The sequence below is a fragment of the Schistocerca piceifrons genome, chromosome 3, assembly GCF_021461385.2.
Source record: "Schistocerca piceifrons isolate TAMUIC-IGC-003096 chromosome 3, iqSchPice1.1, whole genome shotgun sequence".
NCBI lineage: Eukaryota > Metazoa > Arthropoda > Insecta > Orthoptera > Acrididae > Schistocerca > Schistocerca piceifrons.
This window is the reverse complement of record NC_060140.1, coordinates 234,172,990-234,196,245: the sequence shown is the minus strand read 5'-3', so window position 1 is coordinate 234,196,245 and position 23,256 is coordinate 234,172,990. Positions and strand designations below refer to the sequence as shown.

Below are 23,256 nucleotides of genomic sequence, written 5' to 3'. Positions count from 1 at the left end.
CAAACTGATCATCCAGGATGGGGCCCTCCTTTTAGAAAATACATGGAATCCTTTCATATCAGCTCTTTGCTCTCACAGACAAATCTGTTCTGAGTCTTTACTGCCTGACATTCAGTCACCTGCCACCAATATGAACTATCAACTACTTGACTAATAAGCAATGCAGATTTGTAGTTCCTTCAGCAACTTTGAGTTTTTTTTATACTCGGTCAGGTAGTAATAGCCGATCGAGACAGACGCAGCAACAGGGAAGTAAATGCTTTTGTGACATTTATGAGTTCCTAACCAGGAGCGAATTTTATTATATGATCTGTGTGCTTTAATAGTTTAGTTTATTGAGTTTCTGAGTGTAAATTTAATATCTAATAGTCACTGTTCTCGCATTTTCGTTTGTGTTGGAAACTGATTTTTTGATGTATTACAAGTTCCTAATCATGGGCAAATTATTTAGTTTCACATGGGGGCTTTGGTAGTTAGGTTTCTGAATATCTGCATATAAATCCTACGTTTTCATCAGGGTCTACAGTAGAGTTGTGCAGCATATGTCAATAGTCCATTTATCTGCATAGTTTAGTTTTCCATGGTCTTTAGTATGGACAGAGACTGCGATTGTTGTGTGCAGATGTGAGCCGAGTTGGTGGCACTTCACTCTCAGCTTCAGGCTGTGACGGCTTTGGTTACACAGCTTGAGGATGCAGCAGATGGGCACCATTGTTGTGGGCCAGCCGTGGGGATCCAACGGACATCCAGCACGTCCAAGTCCTCTAATTGGTCCTCACTAGTAGCCAACCCAGTTACTGCTCGCACTGAGGCTGACCGCTCACTTGTGGTTGAGTGGGAGGTCGCTCCGGGATGAAGCAGGTGGTGAAAGACTTCCCAGGTGGCCGAACTTGAGACCTTCCTGGTTGGTCTGACAAGCAGGTTCCAGGTGCTGTCTGTGGCTGACACTGTTTCTGAGCCAGATGCTGTGGCCTCTCCTGTTTCAGAGGAAACCACTCAGCCTGCATGATCCGGGCAATCACAGAGGGTGGGATCATGGGTAGTTGGGAGCTCCAACGTTGGGCGTGTTATGGGCCCCCTTAGGGACTTGGCTGATAAGAAGGGTAAGAAAACCAATTGTCCGTTTATCTGCTTAGTTTAGTTTTCCATGGTCTTTAGTATGCGCACTCCGTGTGCATAACGGGTGGAGTCATTCAAGATGCAGGAAGGGTCCTCCCGGATGCCATGGAGAGCATAGGTTGCAGCCAACTGCAGGTGGTTGCTCACATCGGTACCAATGATGTGACCGAGCAAGGTGGTGGAGTGGTTAGACACTTGACTCACATTCGGGGGGACGACGGTTCAATCCCGCGTCCGGCCATCCTGATTTAGGTTTTCCATGATTTCCCTAAATCGCTCCAGGCAAATGCCGGGATGGTTCCTCTGAAAGGGCACGGCCGACTTCCTTCCCCATCCTTCCCTAATCCGGTGAGACCGATGACCACGCTGTCTGGTCTCCTTCCTCAAAACAACCAAACAACCAACAACGAATGATGTGAGTCACATTGGATCAGAAGAGATTCTCTCTGGTTTCAAGCGGCTAAAAGAAGCGGAAAGGCTGCCAGTCTTGCTTGCAAGACGAAAGCAGAGCTGACCATTTGCAGCGTAGTCGACAGGACCGATTGCAGACCTCTGGTACAGAGCTGAGTGGAGGGTCTGAATCAGAGGTTCACATGGTTCTGCCACCATGTAGGCTGCAGATTCCTGGGCTTGCGCCAAAGTGTAGTTGGGTTGCAGGTTCTGTTGAATAGGTCAGGTGTCCACTATATGCAGGAGGCAGCTACATGGGTAGCAGGGCCTATGTGGCATGGACTGGGCGGTTTTTAGGTTAGAGGGTCTTGGGGAAACACAAAAAGGGCTTCAGTCTTAAAGAGTGCAGGTCGGACACAGGAAGGACGTAGATCTAGGAACCATCGGCATACAGCTGTAAATTGTTGTAGCTGTGTTGGGGAAGTACTAGAGCTCCAAGCACTAATAGAAAGCACTGATGCTCAAATTGTTACAGGCACTGAAAGCTGGCTAAAGCCAGCTATAAGCTCAGCCAAAATTTTTGCGAATAACCTAACAGTGTTCCAAAAGGAGAGGCTAAACACGATTGGTGGTAGCATGTTTGTTACTGTTAGAAGTAGTTTAACTTGTTGCAAAATTGAAGTAGATACTTCCTGTGAGTTAGTACAGGCAGAGGTCATTGTTGGCAATAACTGGATCCTTTTACCAACCTCCCAATTCAGATGATACAGTTGCTGAAAGGTTCAAAGAAAAATTGAGTTTGATTTCAAACATGTACCCGACTCATACGATAATAATTGGTGGTGACTTTAATTTACCCTCAATATGTTGGCGAAAATACATTTTTAATTCCGGAGGTACACATAAAATATCATCCAAAATTGTGCTATATGCATTCTCTGAAAATTATTTCGAACAGTTAGTTCATGAGACCACGCGAATAGTAAATGGTTGTGAAAACACACTTGTCCTCTTAGCAACAAATAATACTGAGTTAATAATGAGCATCAAAACTGATACAGGGATTAGTGAACTCAGGCTTGTCATAGCAATATTGACTACTGTAATCCCCAAATCCTCCAAAAATAAGCCAAAAATATACCTATTATAAAAAGCAGATAAAAATTCACTTGTCGCCTTCCTGAGAGATAGTCTCCACTCATTCCAAATTAGTATTGTAAGTGTATACAAGATGTGGCTTGAATTAAAAGAAATAGTATCAGCAGCCATTGAGAGATTTATACCAAATAAATTAACAAACCACGGAGCTGGTCCTCCTTGGTACACAAAACGGGTTAGAACACTGTTGCAGAAACAATGAAACAAACATGCCAAATTTAAACAGACGTAAAATCCACAACATTGGCGATCTTTTACAGAAGCTTGAAATTTAGCGTGGACTTCAATGTGAGATGCTTATAACAGTTTGCACAATGACACTTTGTCTCAAAACCTGGTAGAAAATCCAAAGAGATCCTGGTTGTAACTGAAGTATGTTAGCAGCAAGAAACAATTAATGCCTTCACTGTGTGATAGCAATGAAGATACTATCAAAGACAGTGCTGCCAAAGCAGAGTTACTAAACACAGCCTTCCGAAATGCCTTCACAAAAGAAGACGAAGTAAATATTCCAGAATTCAAATCAAGAATAGCTGCCAACATAAGTAACATAGAAGTAAATATCCTCGGAGTAGTGAAGCAACTTAAATCACTTAATAAAAGCAAGTCTTCTGGTACAGACTGTATACCAATTAGGTTCCTTTCGGAGTATACTGATGCATTAGCTTCATATTTAACAATCATATACAACCGTTAGCTCGATGAAAGATCCGTACCCAAAGACTGGAAAGTTGCACAGTTCACACCAATATTCAAGAAAGGTAGTAATCCACTACATTACAGGCCCATATCATTAATGTCAATATGCAGCAGAATTTGGAACATATATTGTGTTTGAACATAATGGATTACCTAGAAAAAATGGTCTATTGACACACAGTCAACATGGGTTTAGAAAACATCATTCCTGTTAAACACAGGAAGTGTTGAGTGCTATTGACAAGGGATTTCAGATCGGTTCCGTATTTCTGGATTTCCAGAAGGCCTTTGACACTGTACCACACAAGCGGCTCATAGTGAAGTTGTGTGCTTATGGAATATTGTCTCAGTTATGTGTCTGGATTTGTGATTTCCTGTCAGAGAAGTCACAGTTTGTAGTAATTGACAGAAAGTCATTGAGCAAAACAGAAGTGATTTCTGGTGTTCCCCAAGGTAGTGTTACAGGCTCTTCACTGTTCCTTATCTGTATAAATAATTTGGGAGACAATCTCAGCAGCAGTCTTTGGTTGTTTACAGATCACGCTGTCATTTATCAACTAATAAAGTCATCAGAAGATCAAAACAAACTGCAAAATGATTTAGAATAAATATCGGAATGGTGCAAAAATTGGCAGTTGACCTTAAATAACAAAAAATGTGAGGTCATCCACATGAGTGCTAAAAGGAACTTGTTAAACTTTGGTTACACGATAAATCAGTCTAATCTAAAAGCTGTAAATTCAACTAAATACATAGGTATTACAATTATGAACAACTTAAATTGGAAGGAACACATAGAAAATGTTGTGGGGAAGGCTAACCAAAGACTGCATTTTATTGGTGAGACACTTAGAAAGTGTAACAGACCTACTAAGGTGACTGCTTACACTACACTTGTCTGTCCTATTTTAGAATACTGCTGTGCAGTGTGGGATCCTTACCAGATAGGACTTATGGAGTACACCAAAATATTTTAAAGAAAGGCAGCATGTTTTGTATTATTGTGAAATATGGGAGACAGTGTCACAGAAATGATACAGGATTTGGACTGGACATCATTAAAAGAAAGGCGTTTTTTGTTGTGACGGAATCTTCTCATGAAATTCCAACTTTCTCCTCCAAATGTGAAAATATTTTGTTGACACCAACCTACATAGGGAGGAACAATCACCACGATAAAATAAGTGAAATTAGAGCTCGTACGAAAAGATATAGATGTTCATTCCTTCCGCCCGCTATACGAGATTGGAATATTAGAGAATTGTGAAGGTGGTTCGATGAACCCTCTGCCAGGCACTTAAATGTGATTTGCAGAGTATCCATGTAGATGTAGATGTCGGTGTTGGCAACATTTTTATCTTTGATACCTACACCTTATTTATGACAGACATTGCTGCATCAACTAAGTCACCTGTGATGCAGGAGCATAGAACTCTACATTGTAGCTCTGTGTCACAAATTTTTGGGTCTCTGAGAATAGACAGGTTTGGTTTCACACTCAGCAGGCAGCCACCAACCCAAATGCTGGAAGCACAATGAGTACTTTAGTGTGATGACAGGGCACAAGAGTACATAACAAATTCACACAGCACCTGTCAAATACTCCAAACAACGTTTTGCTAACAGATGGCTCAATGTATAGTAGCTAGTAGCACCAAGAATACAGAATATTCAAATATGAACTGGTGATAATAGCTAAAAATGTACAATGCTAAGAGGTTATTTCACTGACCACGTGAGTACTACAAAGGTAATGGTCTGAAACTGAAAAATACATTGAAAACTAGTCACTAGTAACTCAAATGTGGATACAACCAAGACAGGAAATATCAAGATTAAATAAAGTTTCTGGTCCTCTTGCCAATAAAAATGTTGAAATTCCACAAATTGCTGGAAGTCTCCTAACCTAAATTTTAGAAGAGGGAGTGACAATGTCCTGGATACATGCCCCAAAAATTATAGAATAATGTGTATAGCATTCACTTATTCATTCACATATCACAATGGGCTGAGATTTGCAGTGAGTCAAAATGCTTATCATCACAGAGCTGTGGGAATCATTTAATACTTCTTTAGATTAAATTGTAACTCATTATTGTTTAAGATATCTGAATTATATAATTTTCCAAAGATACTGTTTTCCATTTCAAAATGAAGCAAAATAATGTTTTACATAATTATTGTGGAATCTACTACTTTCAGCAGAAGCTGCTGCTTTGATAAGTACACTGTCCATCTACTACTTGTATGCTATGATATTCTGAACAAATTCTCAATGTGTACTGATTTTGTGAGTCATCAGTGTTCTGATGCAGCTCATCACACATTACTCTCCTGTGCCAACCACTTCATCTCAGAGTAGCACTTGAACCCTATATCAATTATCTGTTTAGATGTATTCCAATGTTTGTCTTCCCGTAAAGTTTTTACCCTCTACAGCTCCCTCTAACATGATAAAATTATTCCTTGATGTCTTAACACAGGTCCTATCATCCTGCAACTTCTTGTTGTTGGTGTTTACCACATTGTTGTCTTTACCTTCTAATTCCTTACTGCATCAGTTCACTTAATTTCCATCATCCTTCTATAGTACAATAGCTGAAACACTAGAGTCCTGTTCTTTGCTGATGCCCCTACAATCCATGATTAAGGTAGAGCAGTGTTTTTCAACCTGTGTGTCATGACCCCCTGGAGGGTCACAAAGCCTCGCTCAGAGGGTCACGGTCACTGGAGAAAAAAGTGCGAAGACCATAATCATGTCATACTTGCTGGCATACTCAGACTATGCCTCCACTGACCCCTTCTCATCCCCATACCTCTACTGCAGCAAAAAATACAATTATATCTCTGCCCACAGAGTACTGCTATCTGTTTTCACATTGCACTTGATTCCTTGATTGGTATACTGTTAACAGAAAGAAAATTAAATATGTTACCTTTAAAATCACTGACATATGTTTATTATGGTTCTGGGGGTCGCCAGAATATTTTTTCTAGGAAAGGGGTCATGTATTCAAAAAGGTTGAAAAACACTGATGCAGAGTAATAACAGTCCTTACACAAAGTATGAAAGAGGGTTACTGATAATGCATAATGCTTTTTATAAAGATAATAGGGATTTGCAAAGTGTGACCTCATAGGAGTAGCTAATTAGACATGAATATAATTTAGTTTTGAATTTTTATATATTTTCAATTTTTTCTTACATCTGTGGATTACTTGCTAAGAATATTTTCATCAGAATAAAGAACTCTTCCTAGCAGACTAGATAGGTGACTGAAGGGAGGTTGAATGGGATAGGAACAAATATAATATGTTGAGCTACATTCTTTACAAGTGGGTGACACAGATGATTCATCACTGTGGATACCTGAGATACTTGTGCCCATGCACTATTCATTAGTCGCAGTGATGGTGACAGGAGAGATGGCAACCATTACATATGGTTCTACCTCTGCTGGACGACATAATTGGAGTGACAGGGCAGCAATAGAAGTTGGTGCACAGATGAATGTGCCACAATGATGTAATATGAGGGTCTTGGGATTGAAAGCAGGACAGGCAGAGGGAAGGATAAAAGAGAGTGAATGCAAAATATCATGGCATTTTTGCCTGAAGGATGATACAGTACTAGGCTGATCAACGCAGATGAGAAAATACCAACACATTAGTTCTTCAGGTATCATAGTTCCATCCATAGGGAAGTCTTAGCGCAAGAAAAACTGAAAGTTAAAAAGGAAACATTTTAGGACAGTTACTGTAGGCAGTCACATTTATTATTCTTCCTGATACTTGTTTTGGACAGGTTTATTTATGGCAACTAATAAGACATGAATTCAGAGTACATACGACTGCTGGATAACCCATTCCACTGTCTTTCCCTATCACAGGCTATTTTTCCAGTTTTACATTTTACGTACCCTTTCTATAAAAAGAGATTGCACAGAAAGATTTAAGTGCTCATTTTTCCCGCACATTGTTAGAGAGTGGAACAGTAGAGAAAGAGCTTGTTGCTGTTGCCTCTGCCATGCACTTAATTGTGAACTGTAGAGTAATCATGTAGATGTAGATAGAAAACAGCCTGTGACCACTGAAAAACAGAGCATGTGGTTATCAAAAAGTTGTATGTACACATCACCCATGCCTTATTAACTGAGGTAAATACATCTCATGTTCAATGTATAGTCTTTCAAAACATGCAGTAGGAAGAATAATAAATGTGACTGGCTACACTACTATCCTCTTCCAATTTCATAAGTTATTTTCTGAGTAGTGGATCTGGACTAATTCCCGAAAATTTTGGAAAATCTTGGAGGAATGGGACAAGTTTGCAATTAGAGTTTACATTTCAATTTCAAGAAAAGAAGATTAGAGTTTAACATGTAGTCAATGAAGAGGGCTTTAGGGATTGAGCACTTGAAGAGAAAGGAAATCAACCACATCCATTTCAAAACATAATTTTAATTTGTTGTTCATCACATTCTGTAAATAACACTTTGAAAAACAGTAACATCTTGCTAAAAGTTATTGCTACAAGACACTATCATCACTAACCATTTTGCTGGAGTTGTTCGTAAACTATCTGGTCAGTTCATTTTTGTACTGTAACATGTACATATGTACGAGGTCGATACAAAAAATTCCAGAACTTTGTTCACAAAATATTTATACACTTACCTTTTACTTATTGTGCAAGGCCTCATTGAAATACTTGCCTCCACAATTGACAGATCACTCCCAATGTCCTTTCCACTTCCAGAAGTAGTCTTGGTATGCTTTTTGCTGGATCACACAAAGTGCCATCTGCAAATTTTCTTTTATCTTGTCTATTGCTCTAAATCTTCATCCTTTCAACAGGGTTTCTAACTTTGGAAATAAAAAAAATGCTACAGAGGCCAGGTCTGAAGTGTATGGATGATGATTTCGTTTTTTGTGCAATATTAACACATCAATACAGATGAATTTGCAGGTGCATTATCATTATCTAAGAGCCACAAATTCTCTCTCCATGTTTCAGACAATTTCCTGACCATTTCCATACAGTACATTTCACAACACATCTGCATAACACCATTAATTAACAGTTTGTTCCTGTGGCATGAATTCACCATGAACTAATCCTTCAAAGTCAAAGAAAACTATCAGCATGACTTTGACATTTGACCTGACCTGATGAGTTTTTCTGACGCACTGTGAAGACTGCACCTTGGTCCCAACATTATAACCATAGACTCATGTCCCATCATTTATGATTCTCTTAAATAATGTCTAGTTCTAATTTGCATGATCCAGAAAATACTCACAGATTGCGAGGGGGAGGTATTTCTGGTCTTCACTCATGAGCCGTTGGACAAGCTCAGCAGCAAAACAGTGCATTCCAAGATGCTATTTCAGCATTTCATGACATGATCCAACTGAAATGTTACATTCTTCTGCATACTCTCAGATAGTGAGTCTTTAATTGGTAAGCACAATTTTGTTAACATTCCCAACATGAGCATTGTCGGTAGATGTCGAAGGGCGCCCTGAACAGGGTCATCTATAACTTCCGTCCGGCCATTTTTAAACCGTGTGAACCATTTTTAACACTAAGTATCACTCAAGCACTCGTCATCTCAGGCTTCTTGCATCATTTGGTGTGTCTCTGTTAAGGTTTTCTTGAATTTCATGCCATATTTAATGCAGACGCATTGCTCCTCTAACTCTGCCAGCTTGAAATTCACACACTGAGTGACAGTGTTATACTCAGTGCAGTATTGAACAATAACTAACAAAAATACAACAATGAAACTTCTTGCAGTTATTCATTAAACACAGTCATATGCAGGGATGTGAACCACATTCCACTCCAACACACCATTGGCACAAGATTAGGAATGTTCCAGAATTATTTTTAACAGACTTCATAAGTATGTATGTAGTATGTATGTATGGATGGATGTGTCACATAATGAAGCACATACAGCCCATTGTGCGCAGTCTTCCTCTTCTCTTTTTTGTTTCGTGAAACATCTTTTCCTGGTAAACTGGCTGCAGGAGAGCACAATGTAAAATTATAAATGACTGATTTACATTAGGCAATCATATTAAATAAATATTTTAAATCAGGCTATTCCAAAACCCTCACATCAGGCCAAGACACCCATGAGTCCTCATCGGCTCTCCCATGGGCAAGCATAAGTAGTATAGGCTACGCATTTATGCCTTGCCCTTCATATATGCAAGCCATTTACCCATCTCTTTTCATGGATGATTGGTTGAGGCATACAGTTGCGAAGGTTCCCTACATGAGCTGTTTGTGCACCCCTTTTCACCTGTGTGCAAAGGTATCCAGCTGACTGCAGGAAGGCCCCAAGCTGGAACAGCTGTTTTAAATAGTGTTCCATATTTTCATTTTGTTGATAGTTGTGGTGCCCTGAAATACAGTGGAACCTCGCACGAAAAGCATAATTTGTTCCAGAATCTTACTCACAGTGCTAAACACTCATAAAGTGACACAATTTATCCCATATAAATTAATTTAAAATACAATAATGTGTTCCATGCAGAAAAGGTGCTACAAGTTTTAACTTCTTCATGCCATTTATTCAAAGAAAATTATACATACAGTATTATGTACTTTATTATTAATGATACATAACTAATTCTTCTTTACTAGGAAGCTATCTACAGTCATTCATTTCTGCCAATGCTTCAACACTTGGCGAAAGTGCAACACAGCATTGTTGTCAAATAAATTTGTAGCACATTTAGCCACTGCTTTACTGGAGTGATGATTTTCAATGTGTGATGCAACTGATTCCCATGCTTTTAGCATTTCTCTTATTGTGCCATAAGACTGATGCTTTGCTGTTACCTCCTCCTCCTCCTCCTCTGAAGAACTCCTCTCCATAACTTCCTGCTGTGAAACAGACTGCAACTAAATAGCTCTTTGGTGGTCATTTCTTGGCTATGATCTTCCACAACCTCATTGATTTCATTGTTATCCACTTCTAGCCCCATGCTCTTGGCCAAAGGCAAAATCTCATTGACTACAGACTCCACAGGTACTGATTATCTTCTTCCATACAAAAGGGCAAGTACTCTTGGTGACCCCTTCCCATGCCTTTTGGATCATCTTGACACAGATAATGATGTTGAAATGATATTCCGAAAACTATCTGAGAGTGAGATCAGTAGCTTCAGTCAATCCAAAATAATGCTCAAAGAGCACTTTAGTGTAGAGCTTCATAAAGTTAGGAATAATCTGCTGATCCATAGGCTGGAGTAAAGGAGTGGTGTTGGGAGGCTGAAATTGGATCTTGATAAACTGAAATTCTTCAAGGAGGTGGTCTTGTAAGCCTGGAGAATGGGCAGGAGCATTGTCCATAACATGAAAGACATGGAGTGGCAGACTCATCTCTGTTGTTTGTTGTTGTGGTCTTCAGTCCAGAGACTGGTTTGATGCAGCTCTCCATGCTATTCTATCCTGTGTAAGCTTCTTCATCTCCAAGTAACTACTGCAACCTACATCCTTCTGGATCTGCATCGTATATTTGTCTCTTGGTCTCCCTCTATGATTTTACTCACTTGCTGCCCTCCGACACTAAATTGGTGATCCCTTGATGCCTCAGAACATGTCCTACAAACCAATACCTTCTTCTAGTCAAGTTGTGCCACAAATTCCACTTCCCCCAATTCTGTTCAGTACCTCCTCATTAGTTATGTGATCTACCCATCTAATCTTCAGCATTTTTCCATAACAACACATTTCGAACACTTCTATTCTCTTCTTGTCCAAACTATTTATCGTTCGTGTTTCACTTCCATACATGGCTACACTACATACAAATACTTTCAGAAATGACTTCCTGACACTTAACTCTATCCTCGATGTTAACAAACTTGCCATTGCCAGTCTACTTTTATATCCTCTCTACTTCAACCATAATCAGTTATTTTGCTTCCCAAATAGTAAAACTCCTTTACTACTTTAAGTGTCTCATTTATTAATCTAATTCCCTCTGAATCACCTGATTTAATTTGAGTGTATTCTATTATCCTTGTTTTGCTTTTGTTTATGTTCATCTTGTATCCTCCTTTCAAGACACTGTCCATTCTGTTCAACTGCTCTTCCAGGTCCTTTGCTGTCTCCAACAGAATTACAATGTCATTGGCAAACCTCAAAGTTTTTATTTATTCTCCATAGATTTTAATTCCTACTCCAAATTTTTCTTTTGTTTCCTTTACTTACACAACACACAGATTGAATGACATCAGGGTTAGGCTAGAACCCTGTCTCACTCCCTTCCCAACCACTGCTTCCCGTTCATGCCCCTCAACTCCTATAACTGCCATCTGGTTTCTGTACAAATTGCAAATAGCTTTTCACTCCCTGTATTTTATGCCTGCCACCTTCAGAATTTGAAAGAGAGTATTCCAGTCAACATTGTTAAAAGCTTTCTCTAAGTCTACAAATGGTACAAATGTATGTTTGCCTTTCCTTAAGCTATCTTCTAAGATAATTCATAAGGTCAGTATTTCCTCACATGTTCCAACATTTCTATGGGATCCAAACTGATCTTCTCCAAGGTCAGCTTCTACCAGTTTTTCCATTTGTCTGTAAAGAATTCGAATTAGTACTTTGCAGCCATGATTTATCAAACTGATACTCTGGTAATTTTCACACCTGTCAATAGCTGCTTTCTTTGAGACTGGAATTATTATATTGTTCTTGAAGTCTGAGGGTATTACACCTGTCTCATACATCTTGTTCACCAGATGGTAGAGTTTTGTCAGGGCTGGTTCTCACAGGGCTATCAGTAGTTCTAATGGAATGTTGTCTACTCCTGGGGCCTTGTTTCAGTTTAGGTCTTTCAGTGCTCTGTCAAATTCTTCACACAGTATCATATCTCCCATTTCATTATCATCTATGTCCTCTTCCATTTCAACAATGTTGCCCTCAAATACATCTCCCTTGTATAGAGCCTCTATACACTCCTTCCACCTTTCTACTTTCCCTCCTTTGCTTAGGACTGGTTTTCCATCAAGCTCTTGATAGTCATACAAGTGGTTCTCTTTTCTCCAAAGGTGTCCTTAATTTTCAAGTAGGCACTATCTATCTTACCCCTAGTGATATATGCCTCTACATCTTTACATTTGTCCTGTAGCCATCCCTGCTTAGCCATTTTGCACTTCTTGTCAATCTAGCCGGCCAGTGTTGCTGAGCGGTTCTAGACACTTCAGTCTGGAACTGCGCGACCGCTACGGTCGCAGGCTCGAATCCTGTCTCAGGCACGGATGTGTGTGATGTCCTTAGGTTAGTTAGGTTTAAGTAGTTCTAAGTTCTAGGGGACTGATGACCTCAGATGCTAAGTCCCATAGTACTCAGAGCCATTTGAACCATCTTGTCAATCTCATTTTTTAGACGTTTGTATTCCTTTTTGCCTGCTTCACTTACTGCATTTTTATATTTTCTCCCCTCATCAATTAAATTCATCTCTTTTGTTACCCAAGGATTTCTACTAGCCCTTGTCTTTTTACCAACTTGATCCACTGCTGCCTTTACTATTTCATCTCTCAAAGCCACCCATTCTTCCTCCATTGTATTCGCTTCCCCCGTTCTTGCCAATCATTTCCCAGTGCTCTCTCTGAAACCCTCTACAACCTCTGCTTCTTTCAGTTTTTCCAGGTCCCATCTCCTCAAATTCCCATCTTTTTGCAGTTTCTTCCTTTTCAATCTACAGTTCATAACCAATTGATTGTGGTCAGAGTCCGCATCTGCCCCTGGAAATGTCTTAGAGTTTAAAACAATGGTTCCTAAATCTCCATCTCACCATTACATAATCTATCTGAAACCTTCCAATGTTTCAGGCCTCTTCCACATATACAACTTTCTTTCATGATTCTTAAACCAAGTTTTAGCTCTGATTAAGTTATTCTCTGTGCAAAATTCTACCAGGCTGCTACCTCTTTCATTCCTTACCTCCATTCCATATTCACCTACTACTTTTCCTTCTCTCCCTTTCCCTACTATCAAATTCCAGTTCCCCGTGATGATTAAATTTTCGTCTCCCTTCACTATCTGAGGAATTTCTTTTATCTCATCATACATTTCTTCAGTCTCCTCATCATCTGTGGAGCTAGTTGGGATATATACTTGTACTACTGTGGTAGGCATGGGATTTGTGTCTATCTAGGCTACAATAATGTGTTGACTATGATGTTCGTAGTAGCTTACCCATGCTCTTGTTTTTTTATTCATTATTAAACCTACTACTGCATTACCCCTATTTGATTTTGTATTTATAACCCTGTATTCACCTTACCAGAAGTCTTGTTCCTCCTGCCACCGAACTTCACTAATTCCCACAACATCTACCTTTAACCTATCCATTTCTCTTTTAAATATTCTAACCAACCTTTCTGATGAAAGGATCCGACATTCCACACTCCAATCTGTAGAACGCAAATTTTGTTTCTCCTGATAATGATGTGCTCTGAGTAGTCCCCACCCGGAGATCCGAATAGGGGACTATTTGACCTCCGGAATATTTTACCCAAGAGGATGCCATCATCATTTAACCAAACAATAAAGCTGCATGCCCTTGGGAAAAATTACAGCTATAGTTTCCACTTGCTTTCAGCCATTTGCAGTACCAGCACAGCAAGGCAGTTTTGGTTAATTTTACAAGGTCATAGACATATAGTAAGATGAACCACGATCTCTGTTACGCACTTCACATATTTGAAATGTACAATAAGCAGCAACTTCAGCTGTTAAAAGTCTCCAGCCCTGATACCATGAACTAGAGCCACAGTAACCCAACCATTACAACATGCACTAGTATCAGCAATAGTAAGTGTAAAATTCAGTATGCATCCACAAAACAATGAAGGATGATGAAGAATAAATTGTGCACCTACTCTGCTCTTCATAGTAATAGATATATTATCAATAGTTTTATACACTGTAAGGCCTTCTCCTCCTAAAATAATGCGGCACAACTAGTCTGTGTCGGTGCTGCTGCACGTGCGGTTGCTCGACGACTGACACCGTCTTACCAGAAACGTAACTTATATAGATGCCAGTTATCATACCACAATTTCTGGCCACCAGTAGCGAGCCAAGTCCCTTATCTACTTCCGCTCTGGGAGGAGTAGCGCATGCAACACTAAGCAAAACTAGTAGCGTCATGCTAGAATGCCCTTGCAACGCATGGGACCTAGAATGCCGCACACAGCGTACTAGCATAACGAAGATATATATTGTAGCAACTGGCACAAAATGAATATAAATATCAAAGATGAAGCTGCATGCCCTTGGGAAAAATTACAGCTGTAGTTTCCACTTGCTTTCAGCCGTTTGCAGTACCAGCACAGCAAGGCCATTTTGGTTAATGTTACAAGGCCAGATCAGTCAATCATCCAGACTGTTGCCCCTGGAGCTACTGAAAACGCTGCTGCCCCTCTTCCAGAACCACATGTTTGTCATCTTAACAGATATCCCTCCATCGTGGTTGCACCTACGGTACAGCTATCCATATTGCTGAGGGATGCAAGCCTCCCCACCAACAACAAGATTCAGGGTTCACGGGGGGAGGAGGGGGGGGAGAATCACCTCTAGCAATTTTTTTTTTTTTTTTTTATTTGTTGGACCTCCACAGCACATTTAACCAGCTTCCCCTGGACTTTACACTTCTTGAAGGCTCATGGAGTTTCTGAATGGTAAACAAGCAGCAGTTTAATTTTCAAATCGCCGCTTGCATTGGCATGGGATAGCAGCGTGAGATCGTCTTTCATTGGCTTGTGACCGAGCAATGTATTCTCCTCTACTGTTATATTTATCTTCAGGGACATTTCTACAAAGGTTATTAAAATTTGCACACAAAAAAATGCTCTGTGAAAAGAAATTTAAAAAATCTTGAGCACAAGCTGCACTAAGATGGTAGCAGAAAGAGCACTAAACCCAGACTGCAGAATGTACTAAAGACACAGTTCATATGCCACTGCCAACAATGAAAGGTGTTCATATTGTTAAATATTTCCACCTTCGCATGCAAACAGCTGGTGACATCACACTAAATCGTCATCACTCATTATGCAAAATGTTGCTCATTAAGTGCGTCCTTTTTTTACAATTTGTTTTGCTTGTTATCCGAAATGCGCATAATGGGAATGAGGCTCCACTGTACATGGACCTTTCAAACTACTTAATGAAGTGAACTGTGGAAAAAGCACTTCAGAAGTTTTTGAAATTGATTTTGAATATTTGTGGAAATTTTAATATCTTATACATATATAAAAGGAAATCACAACCGAGAGGGAGGCGTAGACTTTCAGAAGAAGTCATTACTATAGTTAAAGAATGTTGAGAATGAGTGAATAATTGTTTGAAGCAGATTCCATTTTATCTAAATATTTTATTTATTTTTTGGGTTGGTGTCATAAGCAGCCACATATATGTATTAAAGATGGCCATTTTACTGGGAGCCAGTTTCCTTTCACAAATACTATAATAAAATTGTTAACATGTAGTCTACTGTCTAACAAATGAAAAAATACATTAATTTATATCTGCTTGCAGTAGAATGCTACTACATAGTTATAGTCTTTTTATTCCATTATTCAATCACAGCTTTGTTCTCAAGGGGATGTCCTGCATAGAGTCCTCTTCTGGCAATCTGAAATGGCCAAGGATGGATCATGAAATTCTGTAGTATGTCACAGGACTATGTACTATCTACCCCAGTACTGTTAGAGGAAACATACACACCAGACATAATATTACTGATCACATTAAAAAATCAAGTGGCAGACAAATTAAAGTTATGACAAAAAAGACAATAAAAACATTTCTCTTGCCCAGTATTCTCATTCCACATACTTTAAATATTTAATCATTGTAACAAAACTATAAAAATTTTCTACACTCATCAAGATTTATGAAGTACAAGATCAAGTAAATTCCTTACTCTTCAACAATTTGCTCTGTAACTTGACCTCTTACATTACATTTTACACTGCAGTCAAATGAAATGTGAATTATTAAAGTGTATTAAATTGCAGCTTTAAAACCAAGCATTTGACACACAACAGTGACAACTGAAGAGTAGCTTACACTTACAAATGTAATTATAACAATAAGAATAATAACAAAATACCATTTAACAAAATTTTATGCTGAGGATAAAAAGAGATGGAGAAAATACTAGAAAACTTTTGATAGAATTGTCCTTCCTCACAGCTTAACAATATTGCAATTAGTAAAAAGTTTGAAAGACAGAGGAAATTGTAAATGTAAATGTTGTGTGACTAGAGTCTCCTGATGGGTAGACCGTTCGCCAGGTGCAAGTCTTTTAGATTTGACACCATTTCGGCGACTTGCGTGCCAATGGGGATGAAATGATGATGATTAAAACAACACAACACCCAGCCCCTGAGCGGAGAAAATCTCCTACCCTGCCAGGAATTGAACCCAGGCCCTTAAGATTGACATTCTGTCACACTGACAACTCAGCTACTGGGAGCGGACAGAGGAAATTGTGAACTGGGAGGAGGAAAATGAAATTATGACCTGATTTCACACAACAGAGAAAAATAAAAATAGCAGAGTTTAATCAATGATAGTTGCAATGTTTTATGTAAGTGGCTAACAGCAAGATATGTTTTCACTCCATAATTTTATAACTCTTGTGAGAGAATGGGATATCTGTGTTCCTCCCGGATGAAGAACAACTCAGACTCATGTTGCTGTGTTTTGCGATATGATCTGATGCATGCATTCAATTCTTTTTTTAACGTGATCTTTGATTGATTTTCAAAGTAATTAAATGTTGTAATTTGTGGATAATGAGCTGCAAAATACTACATATTAATGTCAGGTAAAAAATTGTATTTTTGTCACCATATTTTCTTTCCTAAAAAATAAAGCAATCAATACTGCAACTATTTATTGCATTCTACTTATCCCCTCCCAACCAGTATGTCAAGTCAGTCACTGTCCTTTTTAAAGTGAAACAGAGCATAGTTTCTTTTAAATGTATGGCTTTCAATGAAATATAAAAAGTATATCAACAATGCAAGCCATGTAGCATATAAGGTACCTTGGCCTCACAGAATCCAGTGATTATTGCTGATTGTACTTGGTGCCAGAGTCATGTTGTTCTCGCGTGAAATAATACTAATAATTTCAGTATCATAACAAATAAGAAAAAGAAGATCATAAAAGCATTTTCATTCATTCACATATCATGTTCTATAAATTCCATCATTTCCATCATGAAGAAGAGCCTTCAGAAATGTGGATTACGTTCATGTTATATGTGAAAGAGAAAAAGAAGTCAATGCAGACTACTTCCATAAAGCATATCACGAACAAATAGTGACTAATTCCAGTCTACTCACACTGATAATTATGTTATTACTTTATATATAAATATACATTAGGAGAAAATACCTAGTCTGAAAAATGCTGCTGCTCCTTCTCCTATACTAATACTACTCTGCAGCTGTCCTTGTCTAATACTTCAAATAAAGCATTTACATAAATAATTTAGGAGTAAAGGAGATCCCTCAGTGAAGGAGTCATTGACAGACACACAAAAAACAGAAAGAAAACTTTCCAGATTTTTGAACAAAAGTTTTGTCAAGCTACAACACACACACACACACACACACACACACACACACACACACACACACACACACACGTACATTTTGCCAGCTGGATACACAATGCTGAGACTGCAATTCAGCAGGTAGACCAGAGTGGTGGAGTGGGGATTGTGCCAAATGGGGTGAGTAGAGGGAGACAGAGGCGGGAGGCAGAGAGAGGGGTTTGGGTTCGGTGGCTAGTGACTCAGAGGAAGGCAGTAGGTATGTGGGCTAGGAACATGTAGGGAGAGAGGGATGGTAGATGTACCAGCTAGGCATGTGATGCATGATTACCACAGCTGAAAGTGACATGCAGATATGGATTGGGAGGGGATGGCGGGACAGAGGAAGGGGAAATTGTTGAGTGGGGTGTGTGGGGACAGTGGGTTAATGAAGAAAATGCCAGAAGGGTTACTCAAGAGAAGGATGTGTTGCAAGGATGACTCCCATTTGTGGAGTTCAGAAAAGCTGGTGGTGGAAGGAAGGTTCCATATAACCCGGGATCTGAAGCAGTCATTGATATCAAGCATGCAGTGCTCACCTGCATGTTACGCCACTGGGTGACCAACTTTATTCTTGTCCTCAGTTTGGCAGTGCTCATTCATTCTGATGTACAGCTGGTTCATCATCATACTAACATTAAAAACAGTGCAGTGATTGCAGCAGAGTTGGTAGATGACATGGCTGCTTCCACAGGTGGCCTTGCCTCTGGTGAGATAGGAGAAGCCTGTGACAGGATTGGAGTAGGAAGTGGTGAGTGAGTGGACTGGGCAGGTCTTGCACCTGGGTTTTCCAATGGGACATGAAACCTGTAGCAAGGGGTTTGGAATAGGAGTGGCACATGGATGGACAAGGATGGTGTGTAGGTTGGTTGGGTGATGGAATATCACTTTAGAGACATAGGAAGTTTCTTGGGTAAGGATGTCTCTCATTTCCAAGCATGATGATAGATAATCAAAGTCCTTCTGAAGGATGTGGTTTAGTTGTGCCAGTCCAGTGATGGTTGTGTTATTGCAGTCCAGGCTGATATTGGGTGATGAGAGACATCACACACAAGATCCTTCCCACCTCTCCTAAAATGATATTCCATCACCTACCCAAAGTCCTTGCCTTTCCTGTGGAAGATGCAGGTGCAAGACCTACCCTATCTACCCACCCAACAAATCCTACTCCAATTATACCACAGGCTTATCCTACCACATTAGAGGCAGGCCTACTGGTGAAAGCACCCATATCATACACCAACTCTGCGGCAATCACTGCACTGTTTTTTTACATTGGTAAGACAATGATCAGCTGTTCACCAGAACTAATGGCTACTGCCAAAATATGGTCACCAACAAAGTTAACTACTCAGTAGTGCAACTTCCTGCCAGCTGTGCAACAGGAAATGAATTTTTCTCTATCACGGGCCTTGTAATACTATGGCCTATGTCCAGAACTGGCCAGCCCAACTACCTTAACACCTTCTTTACGTGGTTGCACCCTCTTTAAGTAGATGTGTAACTAAACACAACACATCTTTAACTCAGAGTGCCTATGTTAACGACTTATGGCACACAGATACACACATGTTCACAGGGGTATCCCAGAGACACAGAGAGCACCCCAGACAGCTAAAACACCATGAAGAATTGCTGCTTGGCTTTTGGCAAGATCAATGTGTAGTCTTTTTATTTAAGGTCAACACTTTATTTACGATAACACAGAGTTAAGTCACCAACACTGCTTGCACAACCGGAAATGAATTTTTCTCCATCATGGGCCTAGTAATACTAGGCACTCTGACCCCAAGCAGCTTCACCCAAGCTGCTGTCAGAGTGCACTCTGCACCTGCATGGGCAACACCCATGTCACATGACCCAGATGTGCAGACACCATCTTTAACACTCGACTGACTTAAATGTACACCAGACATAGAAGGCTGATACACATCAAGGTATCTCTCCAGATCACACTGGCCACATTCAACTACCATACCACATCCAGTAGAAGGCAACCTGCATATATGACCACCATACTCATCTCTGTTATGAACATGAACACCAAAGAAGTCACCAGACAACATTTAAGCAGGTACATCAGGATCTTCTGACAAAACATCACTAACCAGAAAATCACTATCCAGAAGATCATCTAAATTACTCATCATTAACTGTTAACATGACTCTACCAATAACTTTCTTTGCTAAGAGCTTACTTAAGAGCCATATATTGTTAACGTAGGTACTTAGAGCTAAAGACATGTTGTGTTCAGTTAGGAACCAGCTTAAAGAAGGCACAACCACTTAAAGAAGGTTTGAGCTGACTGGTTCTCGTCACAGGCCCTAGTACTACTAACCCCGTGATAGAGAAAAATTCATTTCTGGTTGTGAAATTGGCGGGAAGTTGAGGTTGATAAGGCTGGCGCTGGGCTAGAAATAGCCTCATGGAGCTGATATCACCACAACTCTGGCTTGGAGCTGTACATATACAACAGCATTGAATGGCTCACAATGGGGCGCCACTATTGTCATTATTGTCACTCGCGTGCGACTGTGTATAACGCAATAGGCAACATCGAGTTGAAGACTGAAGGCATCCATGACATACACCAACTCTGCAGCAATCACTGCACAGTTTTTTTACATTGATTTGACAATGACCAGCTGTCCACTAGAACTAACGGCCACTGCCAAACTGTGGTCACCATCAAAGTTAACTACCCTGTGGTGCAACATGCAGCTGAGCATAAAGTGCTCAACTCCAATGGCTGCTTCAGAGTCTGGGCCATCTGGAACCTTCCCTCCACCACACATTTTTCATCACGGTGCAGATGAGAGTTGTGCTTACAACATGCCCTTTGCTCCTATGACACTCCTGGTGTCAATCTCTGTTAATCCACTGTCCCCACAACCTCCACTTAAAACTTTCCCCTTCCTATGACCTGTCCTCCCTTCCTAATCCACATATCCACAGTAATTTCTGCCACACCTATCCAGCTCTGGTACCTGGACTTCAGATGCCTATCTCACGCACCTGCCACCTCCCACGCCCACATTCATAGCTGTCAAACCTGCTGCCTCCCTCCGAGCCACCAGCTACCCAACCCTAAATTCTCTTCCTGCCACCCATTCTCTCTCCCTCTACTCATCCCACCTGACACACCCCCCTCCCTAACCTGCCCGAGCCTACTTGCTGAAATGCAGTCTTGGCATTGGTGCCCAACTGCCACAATATAGTGGCACATTTGTGTGTGTGTGTGTGTTTCTACTCCAGCTTGGCACTGGATTTATTCTGAAAGCTAGCAAGTTTTCTTTTTCTTTTGTGTTGCCTGTCAGTGACTCAATGCTTCTGCTATTCAGTGAGTGGTCTCTTTACTCCTAAGTTATTTACATTTGGCCAGAACTTTCAAACTATACTTAAAGTATGTATGGACCTTTACACAGGTCACTATCAGTTCTGTATAAACTGGCAAACTCAAGATGTATGTAATATGCAGTTAAGGTGACCGCTTGTGTGAAGTGGAAAATTCAGGTTTGAGTTCCGGTCTGGCACAAATTTTCACTTGTCACCACTGCACTCATGTCAATGCCCAATTGTGGCCAATGTCAGAATTTATTTTGTTACCACAAATATTAGAGTGACATGGAATTCACATGCCTTGAGTCAAAATATTCTAATAAATTATAGAAGTAGTGGCTAATGCAGTATTCTTTTGCTTTGTTTATGGATATATGGAGATTTTCAGTTTCCAACCATATGTCTACTGGTAACTTTTGCACCAAAGTATAAAACTCCAGTTTGAACCCTAGAGCAATATGCACAGTCGACAAGAAAATCATTTTTATTTCTAGTATTTTTTTGTGAATTGCAGTTCATCCCAAATCACTCTTATTATTAACTGTAAATACCCTTAGGGAGTATATGCTTTGGTGCATAGTTTTAAGAATACCCAGGCCCCTGGAGAGGCTTCACCAAGGTGATTGATTATATACTTGGCACAATATTCTTATTGCACACTTCTACAGAACAAATGCTTTTTTCCTACTTAGTTGCTTTGTCCGGAAGATTATGTCCTATCACTTACTGAAAGTATGAGAGGTAACTTGTCTGCAACTCAACACAAAGAGGGAAAACTCTAAGTGGAAGGCAGGCAGACCTGAATTTTAGGTTAAGTTATCCACATTCTGGGTACCCAGAAATGTCACACATAGTGTGTGTGCTCATTGATTTCTGCTTCTGATACATGTAATATTAGGAAAAGGATAGATTGCTACTCACTGACTTGCAGGCAGGTGCAACAAAGACACCATTACAGACTTAGCTTTGGCCTAAAGCCTTCTTCAGGAAAGAAAGCAAACATACACATTCACACAAGCACTTCGCAAAAAAATTAGTTTCTGTTAGTAATGTAATAAACAAAAATATATTTTAGAGTTAGATGCAATATGAAAAAAGTACAACAGCATATTTGTGGAAATGTATATTTCAAGAACACTTTCTAAGGATTTTCTTTGTATTAATTATATGCCAATCAATGTAGCAAAGATAACAACCAGAGGATCATCACTATTTGTGTACTGTACCAAGACTTCATGTTACTGATGTAACAGTTTGTAATCATGCAATATAAATGATGTGGTATCAACAGAAAAAACTGATTCAACTTAAGTTGTATTGATGGCATGAAAGCTGTACAAAAATGTTCATGAGGTTCATAAATATTGTGAATCTTTTCATAAAACAAAACTGGTTTTTAAACTTAGAAAGGAAGTACTGATTGCACAAAAGTGAGCAGTTAGAATAATTTACCCACATACATCATGCTGGTACCTTTTCATGCAGCTAGGCATTTTAACTCGCCATCACAATACACACTTTGCTAACGAAATTCATCATAAATAACCCAATATAATTTGAGATGAACAATGATGTCCATACCTAAAATACTATAGGGACAAATGACCTTTATTACCCATTGTTAGAGTTGTCAGTGGCTCACAAAGGAGTCCAATATGCAGCAACAAAAAGTCTTTGATCATTTGCCCAATAACATGAAATGTCTGACAGATAGTGAAGCAAATTTTAAATCTAATTCAGAATCATTTCTCCTGGATAACTCCTCCTAGAGAGGGAGAGTTGCATGAGTAGGACTAAAAATAATAATGTATTTATTAATGTTAACACTAATCATGTATTCATATCCTGCTGTAAACTAACTCATTCCACATACTTTTAATAGAAGAATCATTCAAATTACCTATGGAACATGTA

The 23,256-nt window shown here is 39.6% G+C and overlaps 1 protein-coding gene across 1 annotated transcript in view; it reads right to left on the bottom strand.

The window, feature by feature from the left end:
• Window positions 1–15,826: 15,826 nt before the first annotated feature.
• Window positions 15,827–23,256, bottom strand: part of LOC124788538 — a 266,831-nt gene continuing 259,401 nt past the window's right edge. Inside the window, exon 15 of the mRNA XM_047255808.1 lies at window positions 15,827–16,028. Within this exon, the coding sequence (XP_047111764.1) occupies window positions 15,977–16,028 (52 nt within the window). The 3' untranslated portion in view covers window positions 15,827–15,976. The remainder of the gene's footprint in view (window positions 16,029–23,256) is intronic.